General features: G+C 43.4%; 2 protein-coding genes across 2 annotated transcripts; one reads left to right on the plus strand and one right to left on the minus strand.

Annotated features, from left to right (window-relative positions):
• Positions 1–3,246: 3,246 nt before the first annotated feature.
• On the minus strand, positions 3,247–9,605 carry wdr6 (WD repeat domain 6). Its single transcript, XM_083920073.1, has 6 exons — positions 9,491–9,605; positions 8,416–8,580; positions 5,397–8,184; positions 5,015–5,092; positions 4,640–4,756; positions 3,247–4,383 (listed from the first exon to the last, which is right to left on the minus strand). The coding sequence occupies exons 1-6, from the start codon at positions 9,558–9,560 to the stop codon at positions 3,396–3,398; spliced, it is 4,206 nt and encodes a 1,401-aa protein (XP_083776199.1). The 5' UTR covers positions 9,561–9,605; the 3' UTR covers positions 3,247–3,395.
• Positions 9,606–10,702: 1,097 nt separating this feature from the next.
• On the plus strand, positions 10,703–16,751 carry fsbp (fibrinogen silencer binding protein). Its single transcript, XM_083920283.1, has 4 exons — positions 10,703–10,953; positions 13,123–13,178; positions 13,345–13,513; positions 15,752–16,751. The coding sequence occupies exons 1-4, from the start codon at positions 10,749–10,751 to the stop codon at positions 16,111–16,113; spliced, it is 792 nt and encodes a 263-aa protein (XP_083776409.1). The 5' UTR covers positions 10,703–10,748; the 3' UTR covers positions 16,114–16,751.

Below are 16,751 nucleotides of genomic sequence, written 5' to 3' on the forward strand. Positions count from 1 at the left end.
TTATTGTTGGATGTGTGTAAAACTGTAAGGAAAGGGCTCTTTATGGGTGTAATCTGTGCTGTTTTTTTTAGCATGTGCAAGCTTACAATGCACTTTAGAGTCTCAGCAATCTCGCTCAAAGCTTTTTCTTTCTGTTTCACACGCAAAATCAAGCTGTGAGATTGAGTGAGTTTGAAAAGAGAAATGAGGAAAGGCCAGTGAGTGCCCTGCCCTGGCACCAAACATGCTCACAAAGAGAGAAAGATAAGCTAAATCGTCATTTTGACACCACGTTTATAAAAGCTAGCATTTCAGAGTTGCTTAAAATAAATACAGTGAAAGGCACATGGTCAGAAGTAGTGTGTGTATACCTCTTTGATGGGTGTAAATTCTCTCCCCTGCTGTACATTGACTGCACAACACCTATTCCTTGTTCTTCAGGGTCAAGCAAAGCATGCCTCACAGATACAAACTGACACACTCGCACACACGGGTCGTCATAAGCATGCAGTGCCCCTACCAGCCCTTCATCACTACAGACGCTGATGATTTCCTCAAGCTGGCTTCCATATGTCACTTCCCCTCTTTCCGCATGATGTTTGATGACTGAAGATGACTAAGTCTGTTCGAAAAACAAAACTTCCCTTAAAACATGAAATTTATTCCAGACCCACATCCTGGTCTTCCTCTTTGTGTCTCATCTTTCATCCCCTCACTCATCAATCAGTCCTCTCCTCCTCCCGCTCGTCTGTCTTTCCCTACTTTCTCTTCTGTGACCCGACAAACATCCGCAGTGACTCTGCGCAGTGAAGCGGGTGCCTTCTCCATTTCTGCCTCCCCCCTTTTTCTCCCTCCTGGTCGCCCTCACCTTTACCTTGTCAGCACTGGTGCTTTCACTATCCATCCTCTCTCTTCTCTCATGTTCCCTTGTAAGTGATAGCGGCGCTTGCACAGGTACTTTGGCTTTTGCCCCCCCCCCCCCCCACTTCTATCCCTTGGAACAAAGACAAAGGGTGTTAAGGGTAATGAACATGGCCGCTTTCAACCCCTATCCCCTTTTTTCCCATCTTTTTTCCACCCCTCTCTCATTCTCACCCCTCATTGTTCATTTTCAGGGTGACATCAGCTTTCCCTCCCTCTCTCTTCCTCCTCCTTTCTGTCCATTGTAAGTGGCGGGTGGTGAGACAGTTGCTTGACAAAAGGCAACGTGAGACGAAGCTAAAATATTAAAATATTCATGGATACCTGCAGTCGGCCCCTTCATGGGCTCTGACCCCCACCTAGCCCTCCACACACACACATGATTTTGACAGAGGCCTACACAGGCAGGCGTACACACATTTCTTTTAGCCGATGTCTTGAGTATCACACTCTCTCTCTCACACACACACACACACACACGCCAGGCAGATGATTGTGTATCAAAACACACTTTCACACTCTAGTCTGCAGTGTATGACATTTAACACAGGTGAACATGCTGCAAGCTGTCTCACACTTCATCTGACACAACTACATTTGCATACCAGGCAGGCAGGCAGACACACACGCGCACACACACACACAATATGCAAATGATTGTGCACACAGGCCCATGTCAATCTGCCACTTAAGGGATATTTGCATTTCATATCAAAACACATTCTGCTTCAACAGTGCTAAATTAGCATTTCAGAACACCCGCACGCACACACATTATCACAGTATGAGGCAGTTATACAAACCCTCACCTTCGGCCAATCACAAACTTCATGTTCACACTCTTGACCTACTTGTCTTTAAAAATGGAGTCTTAAATGATCCCAAAAACAAATACCATGTCCCCGCTCTGTGGCTAGATACATACAACTGTGCATGCACAATCACACAAACTGTTTGCTGACTACAAGAGCAAACAGTTCTGTTTTTTACATTAATGCAAAGTGTGACTAAAGCAAATACACTGACATACTCTGGTACCTCACTGAGGGATATATTACTACACACCCAACTCAAACTGTTAGCCTAACTATAATCTAAGCCTAATTTTATCCCCAAACTTAAAACCAAGAAGAAGAAGAAGAAGTGAGGACTGGCAAACATTCACTTTGATCTTCACAAATAGAAGTAGAAGACTCCCAGGTTGGGAAGTGGAACGTACCTATGTTCACCAGGTCCTATATTCCAAATTTGTATATGACTGGGGAATACTGGACCCTTTTTTAAAAAAAGGTCCCATGTTCCCCGCTTTTCTCTGGTTTGCAATGTTTCCACAATCAGTGCAGAATTCCCCGGTAAATAGGCCTATGTAGACCCTCACACTACCCCCTTTGAAAGAAATGAAATAACAGTTGTTTTTCCTCTCTTTCTTTTCTCTTCTGGCAACCTCACTTCACTTTCTTGAGGGGAGACATTTCAAAGTCACTGGTCAGTAGATCAGCTGACAGATTGTCATGTAAGGGGTGTGAAGGCCCTCATTGTTCAGTCTTAATTATGTAATTTTAGGCTTTCCGGGGCCCCCTCCACACCCATGGGCCCTTAGTAGTCTACCTCCCCAATGCTACGCCCATGATGTGTTGTGTTTTCATATGTACACCACTGTGTGTTGTTTTTTAGTGGTTAGGTGATTCACTAAGACAAGTGCCTTGCTCATGGGCTCCCTAATACTTTGTGGATTGTGGAGATATTTGGTAAAAGCAGTCACTAGTTTGGCCTTGATCCTACTGAAAATTGAGTCCAGAGGCTCTCCTAGTACATGCATTTATTTCCTGGCAGATATAATGTGCTTTATTAAAATAACTCCAGTCATTTTATCCATCTTTGTGCAGCGTTGCGCTACTCCCTGAAGGAGGCCACAGATGGCCCAAACACATCAGAGACGGGTTTAATGTTCTCTTGAAATAGCCATGAATATTTTAATTTTTCCTTGATGAGCACCAAATATGTTTGGTGCTTTATTAAGAGCACAAATGTAACAGCCAGACTCCTTTTTTTTTTACAGGCTTTAGTTTCAGAGAAGTCAAAACAAACTCTAATCAATGTGAAACTGAAATGTGCTTTGTATCTCTTCTCACAGGTTTGTTGGTGATATTATTGCTGAAACTATTGTCTGTTTCATTAATGGAATTGATATTTTTGAATTTGCTCTGTTTTAAAATCTTTATTCAGCCCCACGGGCAATACATGTCTTACATAGTTCAATGTAACCCATAAACAAGAAAGATGAAATAAACTTTAAAATGTAATTTAAAAATTAAATATATAGTTCATTTGATATCAACTCATGCATCTGCAACCAAGGAATTTTAGTTCATAAGTTATTATAAAAAATGTGTTCATTGAGAAAGTGATCGTTTGGACCACACTGCTATCTTTTAATATCACTTACGTTGACTTTTCTTCTAAGCTCACTAACTTTGTCATTCACCTTTTCCTTTTCACTTCTCCTCTTCTGTATTTTGGACTCGTAGTAGCTGGAAGCCCTGGCCGCAGACCAGCACCCATCCCGTCTTTTCTCTCTTGTTCTTGCTCTCACGGGAAGCCTTCAGACCTGTCTGTGTGTTTATCTCACTCTCCGTCTCACCCCAACTGTCAGTTTCTGCTTGATGTCTACATTCACAAGCTGTCTCACCCCCCTTCTCATCACTGGTTTGACAAACTGGGTCACCAGTCTCGCTCGCAGCTCCAACAGGTTCCCCATCCTCGGCCTCATCAGCTGTTTCCTTATCGAGCTGTGCTGCTGTCTTACAAATAATTTGTAATCCTGTCTGTTTCCCTTTCCCTCTCCAAATTGCAATATCCTGCTCAGTCTTAAACCTTGTTGTCCTTTTTCTATATCCCTTCTCCTCTATCGTCTGCCCTTCCCACACTGCGAGTCCTGCAGCATCTGCAACATGGGAGCACAGCGCCCTGATGTGGCTGATACCAGTACTGCTGACCCTCCACAGGCAAACCCTCTGATCTGAAGAAGTGGAGACCACGAGGCCTGGGCTCAGAAGCTTCAGGGCGGTCAGAGGGGCGGCGTGAGCCAGCTGGATGTGGGACTGGGACTGGAGATGGAGATGAAGATGAAGCTGGTTTAACGGTTGGAAGTGGGTTTGTGGAGAAATCAGGGGCTCAGTAATCTGAGAAAACCCTCTGCTGCCCCCAGTCTTTCTGTCCTCTGTGTCCTGCACCCTAATCGTGGACACTGTCAGCTGCCCATCATCCCCTCCGCTGGCAACAGTTACCAGGCAACCGCCATCGTGTTTCCCCAGTTTCTCTGTCCAAACAGCCAATGAGTTGACGCCGCTCTGGTGGGCGTGAATGTCTAGGCAGGGGATTGGTGGAGTTGGAGCAATGCTCAGGGTAGCGGCTGAAGAAGCCTCTGTCAAATCCCACACTGTAATTCTGCCATCTGTTGCAGCACTGAACAGCAGCTTATACCTGAGAGAGCGATGAGTCAATACAAACATGCACATGAGAGATTGAAACCTAATTTACAGGGCTCTTTATATTACCTTCCTATATTAGATATGCCAGTCCAAACTCTTTTCTGAAATGCTTTAAAATAATAATAATAAAAAAGAAACAATCTGGTCTGGTTGTGATGGGTTCCTAGAAAGCGGGACTACCAATGACTTGTAATGAATGTGCAAACAATGCTTGTTCTGGAAATAAACAAGGACAAACGTAAGATCACCTGTTGTTTTTTCCATCCTCCAGGCTGCAGGTGGCAACACTGAGCAAACAGCGCTGGTGGTAAAACGTCTCCCACACCAAATCAATTTGACGTTTAACTTCACTGACTGAAAACAATCTGGAAAAGAAAGTGAAGGAGTTGAGTAGACCGGACAGTGTTCACTGTATTATAAATAATGTAAAATTAAATCTAGTGACACAACAAGAACATTTAAGATTGAGCGAACAGAATTTCAAGGCGAGACGGCGGAGCACACATTGTGTCAATTTAATGCACTGTATCTTGTAATTATTGTCATGTAAAACTTTTCTCCAACTCCTGAGAGAAGCTTCAGATGTGTGGAAAACTTTTCATTGTACCGTGATGGACACCGACCTGAGAGCTCCGTCGCTGCAGGCCAGAGCCAGCAGAACACGGTCTGTCCTCTCATCCACTGCCACTACAGACATGTACCTGGAAACACACAGAATCTGCTGGTAAGACTGAATCAGAAGTGGATTTAAAAAGGACAACAATATGGGGTCAATTCAGCTTTAACTGAAATACAGTAGGTGGTTTTCTTCAGCAGTCACATATTACCCATTCATCCTGTAAAAATCACACTTCATGAACCTTTTTGAGATGTATACTTTTCTTGATGAAGGCACTAAAGTCAAAAAAGCAGTAACTAGCCATTAGGGAAGTCTTAAAAAAAACGTCCATTGCTTTATGTATGAGATTACCTTCACATGTATGCAGAAAATGATCATAAACTTGCCTCGTTTCTGGGTCCATTTTCACAGTCTTGTGTCGGTTCCGCCTCCTCTCCCACTGTTCGTCCAATCGGTGGCTGGCCACCTGAATCACCTGACACGAGGGAACCATTTTCTGCCTGTCCCAGCCGATTGATAGCCGGTAACACTGCATCTGAGCTCTCCCGCCGGCTGACACGAGCAGCGCGGAGAGAGACTGTGTCGGGTTTTCGCTCCCTCCCTCAGGACGCGTCACTGCTGCCACCGTCCGAACACTCGAGATGTGGTCGGTGATGACTGAGAGAACTCTGATGCTGCCAGAGTTGGGATGTACCGCCAGGACGGTTAAGCTAGTGTCCTCTCCCCCCATCACTACAATCTCCCAATGTTCTCCCTCCACTTCCTTTACTTCACATTTTAGTTCATCCCTTTTCTGGGTTTCAGTCAAATCCCGAGAACTGTTTGTTTGGATCTCATTCCCAATTCCCCTTATCATCCCCAGCCTGCATACACACCCAATCCCCCTCCCATGGACGCCCTCTCTCAGGCCCCATCCTCCGGTCCTTCCTGCCTTCCCAGCCCAGCTCGGTGACTCTCCGGGGGGTTGCGAAGCCAGGACAGCTCCCTGCTTGATGAAAACCAGCGCTCCATATCCCGGCCAAACCCCTTTGTCAGATGGCCAGAGACTCCAGGAGCGATGCCCCCCACCGCAAGGCACCGTTAACAGCTTCTCCTGCCTCACCGGGTCCCAAACCACAAAGTGGACGGCATGAAACCCAATGATGGCAAACCTGGCTTCTCTTCCCTTATTCTCCGTCTTCTCTGTTTCTCCTCGAATGCTCCTCTCTGTAACCTTACATTCCTCTCCGAGCTCTTCTACCTCCCCTTCTGCTGGGATGTCAGGTTCAAGAATAAAAATCCTCTCTAGCCACTCCATACCCTTGCAGGCCCGCTGGACTCTGAGAACCTCTAGCTGAAGCTCCCCTTGATTCTCTGCACCCTGTTCTTCAAGTTTTTCTGGTGGTGTCGGATGCACTCTGAAGACCCTCACACAGCCGTCCCTGCCAGTGCTGTAGAGCAGTCCCTGGTATTCATACACTGAAGTTACACCCTGTTTGCCATGCACCCCGAACAGGCAACTCAGTGGGCGCAGCGCTAGGTCGTCCGCTTCTTTTTTTTCTCTCTCCTCCATCATTTTGCCTTTTCTGTCTCCACTGCTTCCATTTTCCTCAGCTCCGACCCCTTCATCATCAGTTTGTCTACTGCCTGTCAGCAGACCTTCATCCGTCCTTTTCTCATCACACGTATTTTGCTCCAGCTGTCCTCGTTCCTGAAACAAAAGCAGGGACCCTCTCCTGTCCCCACACACCCACAGCAACACCCGTGATGTGGAGGAGTGGAGGCGCACTGCAGCTGTCAGCCAGCGTTTGGCACAGGGCGGAAGGAGGAAAGGAGGAAGGGGATTTACATTGAGAGCCATGGTAGAGTTTTCACATAGTTCTACCTCTATACACCAGCGATAGACAAGCCCTTCAGCACCTGACGCTAGCAAATACAAGCCTTCTTTGGCCTCTTGCCAAATGAGACTATGGATCTTCCCTGATCCACCGGTGAGAAGAATCCCACACTGAGGATGAGAGATGGAGAAGACATGTGTGGACCCGCTGAGGTTTCCCACAGCGCACAAATTAGCTTTTGCTGTTGAGTCTTTCACACTGACTGTAACTGTTTCCATCACACAAAACGACTGAAACTCAGGAGACCCTTTCCATACCATCTCCCACTGCCCATTGCTGTATTGGTAAACTATTCCTTGGTCAGTGCAAACCACTAACTTACTTTGACTCCAACTTGCATTTGTATCCTCTTTTCCTGCTATACAGACCACTTTAGGCAAACCATGACCAGGAAACTTCAGGTCAGTTAGCTTTTCTGTCACTGCTTCCTCCATTCTCTCCTTCCCCTCCTCACTCCCTTCCACTCTCCACAACCTCACCCCTCCATCTGCCCCCCCTGTAGCCACCCAACGCTCTTCATCCCCTGTTCCCGTGCTGACTGCGAGTGCACGAACCCCCCCTGCCCGGTGTCCCTTCAATGTCCGAACCACCTTGCCACCTCCGGCCCAGTCCCAGACTAAACACGCCCCGTCTTCACCAGCACTGAACACTTTCCCTGGGGAGAGACGCACAGAGAAGACCCTGGCCTGGTGTCCATATAAGACCCTTAAACAAGCCGGGTTCAAGTCCCCACATTTTCCCCCAGGGCCCCCTAAAGTACCAACACCCCAAACCCTTACACTGCGGTCATCAGAGGCTGAGGCCAGCCATCCTTTCTCCTGGAGGTAAGAGATGCTGAAGATGACCCCGCTGTGGCCCAGTAGACGTCTCTCAACTGGAGCTCTGTGCTCGGAATCACTACTTTTGTCTCTTTCTCCTCCTGGCTTCCAGAGAACCAGTTGGTTGAAAACAGTCCCTCCTACTAAGACAGTATCTTCCCAGGATTCATGTACCAGAAGGAGGGCAGAGTACAGCAGACAACCCTCCAAACAGGAGTGCTGAACCAAGGCATTTCCTGTCATGGTATCCAGGAGAAGGGCACTATTGTGGGCTACAGCCACACAGAGCAGTGAGTGTTTGTCACCAGAGAGCCAGCGGACATCCAGGGCCCAGTCCTGTAGCTCCATGAGGGGACCCATTATCTCCAAGCACTGATGCTCCCCATCCTGAAAATCCACACGGAGCCTCACCAGCCTCACAGCTTTGCCTCCAAACACTGCTAGGTCATAGAAGTTGGGATCCGAGCTGGAGCTCAGTTCTGGGGAATGAAAGACAAGAGGAGATTTGGGGAATTAAGGAAATGTTTTTACCAACATTGGACAGTTCTTCAATGAGCCATCGCAGCAAAACATTATATCCCTTTATCATTAATCCTGGAATTCTTGCAGATCAAGATCAGACTGATCTATCCATCTGATTTCATTCAAACCTCCCTAAACACAACAGAAGACATTAACAAAGGGAACAGTGAAGACAAACATCTGCTAACCATCTCTCTTCTTCCCACATGTCCCTGTGGTAGAGCTCTGAGCTGGGACCGCCGTCAGACCTCTAGGTCTTATCCCGTGGATTCTGTGATGTTGGAGCACACTTAGTGAGGCGCAGGCTTTAGGGCGAGGCTGGAGACTGTACCCCGTCAAGACTGGACCCTCACCTGTCAGGAAAGGGTGACAGAAGATCATCAGAAACCATGGTTGTCAGCACTTTTGCAGCTAGATGAGGCTGAGGCTTTAAGAGATTTTATCCGTATTTCATACCTTTGTGTCCTCTGCTGTGGTATGGTGTAACATTCTTCTTGTTCATTTACTTTGAAAGATACAATTTTTGCCTTTCATTTTTATGAGTAATTCTTGCCTTGCTAGGACATTTTGCAGTGTATTCTATAGTGTGTATTACATATCAATTGCATTGCGTAGGACCACTTACTGTATATTGCACATAAATATTGCTCTATAATCAAATTGTAGATTGTGTATCATGAATTTCATATATATATATATATATATATTATGAACTGTATCGTGTAGGATGCCTTTTATCAAGTTCATAGAACAGAATGTCTGTTCTCATTTTATATTGTGTACTGTATTTTGTTTTGTCTACTTGTTTTGGGGACTGCAGATGGACATTAGTTAGTTTTGCTAAAACTGGTGCATGCACCTTTTTTAATTTTCTGAATAATCAAGTTGCAGAGAAATTAACTTTTGTTAGCTGTTATGTGTGATCCTCGAGTGTTCAGTCTTCATTCAAAAGAAGAGAAGTGACACACTCATCTTACAACTTAAAACATATGACCACATTCACATTTTCAAGATTCAAGATTCAAGAAGCTTTATTTATCCCGAGGGAAATTATTTTGCAACAGTTTCAATACAAAGGTGGAAAAGGATCAGAGTAACAATAAGCATAAACATAAATCAAATCAAAATAAAGCTAACGTCAGATAAATCAAGCAATGAACCTGCAATTTAACCTGTTCTATCCATGCACTTGTAGTAAGACAATCCTAAAATCCTTGAATCCTTAAATGTGCATCACTAGAAATATCACTTCTATACTCTCACCTGTCAGTAGAAATGCATCCTGGAGGAACTCCAAGGCTGTGACTGGAGTTACAAGGGCTGCTGTCTCCATCTCTTAATGATGAATAACTTTCACTGAAAACTGAAAACACATCATCACTATAACCTGAAAGATATAACACGACAACACAAACTTGTCAAAGACGGAAAAGATAGCAAAAAGGCAGCCTGGTATACTGGTAAATTAAAGATTAAAAATGTTTAAAAAGTCTGTTGACAGCATATCAGTTAGCAAAACAAGCTAGCAGCATGAGCACTTCACATGTTGTTTGGCGAGTAGGATTCAAGAAAAGGTACTTTGAGAGGTAAATACCAATTAAGCTACGTGAGTTACTTACAAAAAGTCTCAAACACAACATACATTTGTTTCAAAACTGCATTAAAACGTCTTTATTTAAATCCATCTGGTCCGATGCCCATGTGTTTTCTGTTCGTCTGTGTTCCGTGCTGAGTTTAAACCAATCAGGCTACACTGCTGGCTTCCTGAACGCTGATTGGTCGGACAAAAGGTTCGCCGTGTTACTGTTGGAGGAAGCTGCACACGTGACCGGCTGTCGTGAGTTGTGCTGCCTTCAGGTGTTTTCTGGAAAACTACGTTGTTTAACTTGAGTGACGGTATTGATTGATAACGAACCAAGAAACATAGAATAAATAGTAGTTTTTAAACGTCAAAAAAATCTCGAGACAATTGGCAGTCGTTCTGGGGAAACCCTGGTCTTATTAGGAGGGAGGGTATTCATCCAACTTTGGAGGGTGCCGCAGGAAGCAGAGTGGCAGTCTACAACACCTCTCTGCGCTCCCTGTGTGTGTACAAGTAGTACTTGCCTTGCTAGGAAATTTTGCAATGTATTACATAGTTGTGCATTACATCAATTGCATTGCGTAGGACCACTTACTGTGTGTTCCACATAAATGTTGCTCTATATTCAAATTGTAGATTGTGCATCATTACTGTGTATACCATAAATAAGTCAGAGTGTGGTCTTTACCTACTCTGTAAAGTGTCCTGAGATAACTAGTTTTATGAATTGGCACTGTAAATTAAATTGAATGTTACAAAGCAATTTGTTTTGAAAAACACAAGACAAATCAAACATGTAAAACAAAGATTCTAGCTTCTTCACACAAGGATGACAATGTGAGACGCTCATGCATATTCCGAGTAGACCCTGAACGCACCGGGAGGCAGGTTGCGCCTGTCCGTTAGGTAGCAGCCGCTCAGCTAATTTCACGGCTAACTATGCCTGGGAAATGTAAATTCCAGGAATCCTGGCTCTCAAAGGGGATTTACAAGGACTGGCTGCTCAAGGACTTCCAGGACATTCACTCCGCCCGATGCAGGGCCTGTTGTAAATCCATCAAACTTCAGACCATGGGCGAGGCTGCTCTCACCAGCCACGCAGGGGGAGCTGGCCACAAAGCAGCGGTGCGCAAGCTAGTGGAAGGTAGCTTAGCTTCAATGAAGGAACCGATGACACTGTTTAAAAAGCATGCCGAGAGACGCGGCATGCTTTTTAAACACATGTTTGAATGTGTGTGATACTAACATCCGCCGCCACTGCCTGATCAGCTGGTTACATGTTGTGTTGTTGGTGTTGCAGTTGTGTTTTTGTTGTGGTCGCAAACATCTGTCTCAGGTCATCAACCACAGCTTTCCCCTCTGCTCTTCCACTCTTTTCATGCTTAATCTAGTATGGTTTTCATAAACGTCCTCATACATGTGTAGGCTGTACTGTTAGGCACAATAACAATAAGTTATAATATTTTAATATAATAATAATAATAAGTTGAACATTTGCAGCCTGCTGAGGTGTCCTTGAGTCATGGAAAACAGATCCATCAGCACTTTTGATTTTCACTAAAGTGAACATTATTAAATATTAAATTATGATAGTAGCATTAGTAGTTGGGATGTAATTAAGGCATTTTAATTGGTTACATTCAGGGTAGGCCTATTAAATGCCCCATTATTGTGCAGGAAAATAAATAATGTATCAATTAACACAAAATCTAGAGTTTGTACCCAATTAAGATCATTCTATTTAGGTACAAATTCAGGTGTTCGCTAAATGTTACAGCCCTTTAAAAACCTTAAACTATGCACATTACCAATTCTAACCCTGTACATGGATGTAATAGTTTCAACTCCCAGTTTGGGGTGAACCTATTAAACATTATTATTCTTATTTTTACAGCAAACTCCAAAACACGGTGCAGAGAAAAGGAACCGCAGCATCAATGTCCTCCGTTTAAAATGCCACTTTAACTTCATCCACATTACAAAAGCTTATTTTCTCAGACCTCGACCATCTGCATCTAGAGAGCCCCTCAAGGATCAAGAGTAAATGCACTTCTTTAGTTTTCAAAATGAAACAAAAACCTTTGCTTGTCTTTTTATTTCTACTTTGAAAAGTGCTTGAGTGTTTTAATGCTCATTTGTGAAGTAAGTCCAGAGTTTAAGTTATTCTTTATGTACTTTCTTGACCTCTCAGAAAATTGATAGTTCCTCTTCTCTCTTGCGCTCCAGTACGAGTGTCTATTTTGATAATAAACTATAAAACAGCTGTACTGATTTTTCTTTAAAAACCTAAATAAATGTAGTAGTTCTGGTAGTAATTCTGCTCAAGGACATTTCAGTGAGGTGTATATACCCGCTGCCATGAGACACTCAAAGACTGTCTACCTTCTCAATAAAACATCCTGATGCCCCGAAGCATGTTCACTTTATCAAAGAGTCCAACGTATGAGGAAGTCAGCCTGGAAACAGGTCAGATAATCCCTGAATTTAATGTTTAGGTGTTAGAAATGATTACAGAACTCAATCTGAAACGACTGAACTCACTGGTTCTCAAACTGTGGTACTCAAGCTCTCTCTGGTGGTACGGGAAAAAAGGAACAAACAGGAAAACATGAATTACAAAAATGAATATAATACTAAGAAAATACTTACTTAAAACTTGAGATCTTTGAAATATAATTTAAAATAAGTTTAGCAGTTCCTGTCATTTCCTGTTGCGTAGTCGCGTTTGTGAGTTACAAGCTAAAATGTGATTGCAAGAGAGTAAGCAGAGGTAAAATGATTGGTTTGAAAACGCTGACATGTCAGTTCTCATGCTGCCTCTTCTTACAGCTCTGTTGTGGCTGAGGACAGTCAACAATAAAAAAATCTTCTGATTAGGAATAAACCTTCCTGTCCGTTGCTGAAAAGTGTCGGCCTTCAGTCTAAGTGGTGGTTCTTGAGAGAGCCTGATATATTCTGAGGTGGTAACGTCATGTACAAAGTTTGAGAACCACTGGGCCGACTTTGACTTTTTTTATTGAGTGAAGATTTACATCCCAAAATAGTTTCAGTGTGAACAGTAAGGATTTTTATGGGTGCTGAGGATTGCAAACAACGATAAGTCTGGAGTTTAGTTGGAATTGGTACTAAAACAGTATTTGTAGTCATGCTGTAAACTCCTCTGAATACTTGTGTTTGTCTTTTGAGTGTTTATGTGTAAAGTGACATGCACCTGTCTTCACCAGAGGGAGGCGCTCTCTGCTTATTTTCCTGAAACACATTTACCTGCAGCCCCTCCCTGTCTCTCTCTCTCTGTCTGTCTTTTCTTTTTTAGCAGGCAATGTGATGCTGATAAATGCTGCCGGGCAGATAAATGGCAGCGTGAATCGGGTAAATATTTTAAAATGACCGCTTTATTTGATGTATAATTTCATCCAAATAAAACTCAGGAGCAGCTCATATAAAATGAACAAATGATTCATAAAGTCAACATTCATGCTAGAAATGACAAATGTTTCACCGGTGTAAAGTAATCACTCAAACACTTTGATCTCAGTCTGAGGACAGCAAGGAACAAGTGGCCATCTGCCTCCAGCGTGACGCCTGGGACAAAGTCACAGGCAGCAACTGGTCCAATCTGCACCACAGCCCCACTTCAAACTCCACCTCCCACAACGCAGAGCTACAGGATCTGACAATACCTGCTGCCTACTTCCCAGCACCAGGTACTATTTATTTGTGTGACTATGTTTACATGTGATATTCTAGTTTTGGGTTTTATTTTTCCCTTATTGTTTTTATTGCAGTTTTTGTTTCCATTCAACAAAACTGTGTCTACAAAACAAACACAAAACACACACATCAGCTCTAACATGAGACGAACATACGCCATAATACAAGAGGGGGTGGGTCAGTCTTACAGTACCAGAATGTCGTTCGAGTGCACCACAGTCCCTTCAACAGAATGGAGGAAAGATCCAGTCCGATAAAGTCCAGAAATGGGTGCCACACTCCGTCGTACTGATCTACGCTGTAATGTGTGACGTTGGTAAGAGTTTCTAGAGCAGGGCTGCCCAATCCTGCTCCTGGAGAGCTACTGTCCTGCATGTTTTAGGTTTCTCCCTGCTCCAACACACCTGACTCTAATGGTTATCAAACTTATGACGAGCTTCAGCTGCTTGATAACGAGCACATCATTAGAATCAGGTAAAACATGCAGGACAGTAGCTCTCCGGGAGCAGGATAGGGCACCCCTGTTCTAGAGGAGTCAGTTCAAAAATGATTTTACGACAACCGCAGAAAGGGAATCTTGTCACTGCGAGATAATATTTTTCCTAGCGACAAACGTTAGAATACAATTCAATCTTTTGTTGACTGCTGTTTTTAGACGGTCACTTAGACGACCTGGAATTAGGGACACGGGATCCATTTCTATATTAATGTGAAAAATTCTCTCCATTTCACTTATAATTTCAACCCAATATCTTTGAAGTTTAGGCAAGGCAAGGCAACTTTATTTGTATAGCACTTTTCATACACAAGGCAGACTCAAAGTGCTTCACAGCACAACATGTCATGAATTAAAATGCATTACAGAAAGACAAAGAGAGACAATAATAAAAACAGTGCGGACGTTAAAAGTGCAAAGGTTTAGCAGAAAGCTGAGGTGAACATAAAAGTTTTCAGTCTAGTTTTAAAAGTGGTCAGAGTGGGTGAAAGTCTCACATCTTCAGGAAGTTTTTTCCAGCTGTTTGTTGCATAATGACTGAAAGACGCTTTCCCTTGATTTGAGTTTACTCTGCGAACCACTAACAGATTGGCCTCAGAGGATCTTAGTGATCTAGAAGGCTTATGTAGTGGGAGCATATCAGGGATATACCTCGGCCCTAGACCATGTAGTGATTTATATGTGAGCAGGAGGATTTTGAAATCAATTCAGTGTTCGTTAAAGTTACAGTTTACGACAAGTTAAAGTTAAAGTTTACGACAAGAACAGAAACAATGAGTTAAAGTTCCCATATCAGTTTTACACTTGAGACACAAAAGGGAAAGAGAGCGGTTGAAGGATATTCCAGTTTTAACCTGATTAAGAAGTTACTTTTAATTAAGAAACTGTCATTTAAGCAGCACTTAAATGATTACCATTGTTGTTAAGGTTTCCATTACTGAGGAGGAAGACTTAACTTTGTGCTAAATAAAGTTAAATCTAAAATGGAAAATTGTTTCGCTCCTTAACAGATCTGATGAATATCCTGTTGTTTTCTTTTTTATACGTGTAAAGCTTTGGTTTGTTTTACCTTTATCCATTGGATTTGTGGTTGCAGTCAATGTGCAGACACAGGCCATGAAGGACATTAACGTTAATATACTCCCTGCAGTTCCTTGTTTTGTGAATGATGCACAAGTTGACGCAGCTGTGCCATCTATGTTTGACCAATCCTCAAAAAGTTCCTTAACATTGGAAACACTACCCATGGTGCAGTGGGACTGGGCGTTGTTACAGCACCAACACCAGTACCCTTAAAGTGATACCGATAGCAATAGAGAAGTTAATTTGCCATGGTTACAGTAGAAACCTTTGACTGAGTCATGCGGGAGCGCATCAATCCTATTTTAAAAAAGGCAAAAACTACCTTGACTGAGTGTAAAAACGTTTCTGCACGTTTGAGGAAGTTTTATAGCATTTTGACATCTCCATAAAGCTTTGTGAGTGAAAATGCACAATGAAGTACAGCTAACCATACAGGAACTAAATTTAGCCCCTGGTTCCTCCGGTGGAAACACAACTTTACTTCCTGTGTTCCTCAAAAGGTTCTTGGTCGCCTGTTAAAGATCCTGCGGTGTAAACGCTCTATGTGATACCAGTGGTGTGTTGGTTTGAAACAGCTAAATGCGTTTAGGAATAGATATTGGACTAATGCACTCATGGACTCCTCACTGACCTTTTCAAACTAATCTCGCAGGCACCTCCCGAGTCATCAGCCAGCGTCTCCAACCTGCAGGAAGCGAGGCGGAGGAAGCGACCTACTGCTCCACTCAGCACGACTCCGTCGACCTGTCGAGGCTGGAGCACCAGCAGAGGGCGGAAGCTCTGGAGCAGCAGCAGCAGATGAAGATCCTGGAGTGGGAGAACAGGATGAAGGTGCTGGCGTGGGAGCAGGAGCTGGTGAAGGAGAAGAGGAGAGCGGCTCAGCAGAAGGAGAAGGCCTTCAGGATGAAGAAAGCTTACTACAAAGCCAAGCTAAAGAGGATGGGCGAGGACGTGCCGCCATCGTCCACCAGCAGCAGCGACGACGAGGAGAAAACGTCTGATCCGACATGCTGAACTCTTTTAATGGTTGTATTTTTATCAGTGCTCGTTGATTTCTTGTATTCTTTTTGTCTATATGTCATGGAAGTGTTACTATTTTTATAGATTGTTTTTTATTATAATGCAAATCTAAATCTGTTGTTACCCAAAGGGGGACAATTACTATTCTGCTATAGGAGTAAAACTTCTTTGGGTCTTTTGAAGTAGACTGCAGCTTTTGAAAAGCATATGGAAAGTAGCTCAAATACTCTACAGCACAAGTGAGATTTGAAGTGAAGTACAAAACAAAAGTAGTGCTTCAGAAGACGATACGCTCACCAGAAGTAGCAAACAACCCCTCTGCAAGGTGACAACCACCTTCTTTGTCTAAGTAAGCTTTCTCAAAGATATTCAAAACTAAACTATTTGAGAACAAGACTTCAGTATCAACCGCGGTGAAAAATGTTGTAGTAATAGACCTATAGAGGTACATGGATATGCTATTTCACATGAATACTTTGCACATCTAGTAGTAAAATCATGTTTTTGTAATGTAATCATGTCATTTATCACAATGCGTCTTCAATATTGAAAATGCCGAGATCATGGCTGTCTGTAAAGGTTGTGGCCTTATCCCAGGGGCGAACATTTTAAAGAATGTATTGAGATTACAT

Source organism: Echiichthys vipera (genome assembly GCF_963691815.1).
Source record: "Echiichthys vipera genome assembly, chromosome: 9".
Taxonomy (NCBI): domain Eukaryota; kingdom Metazoa; phylum Chordata; class Actinopteri; order Perciformes; family Trachinidae; genus Echiichthys; species Echiichthys vipera.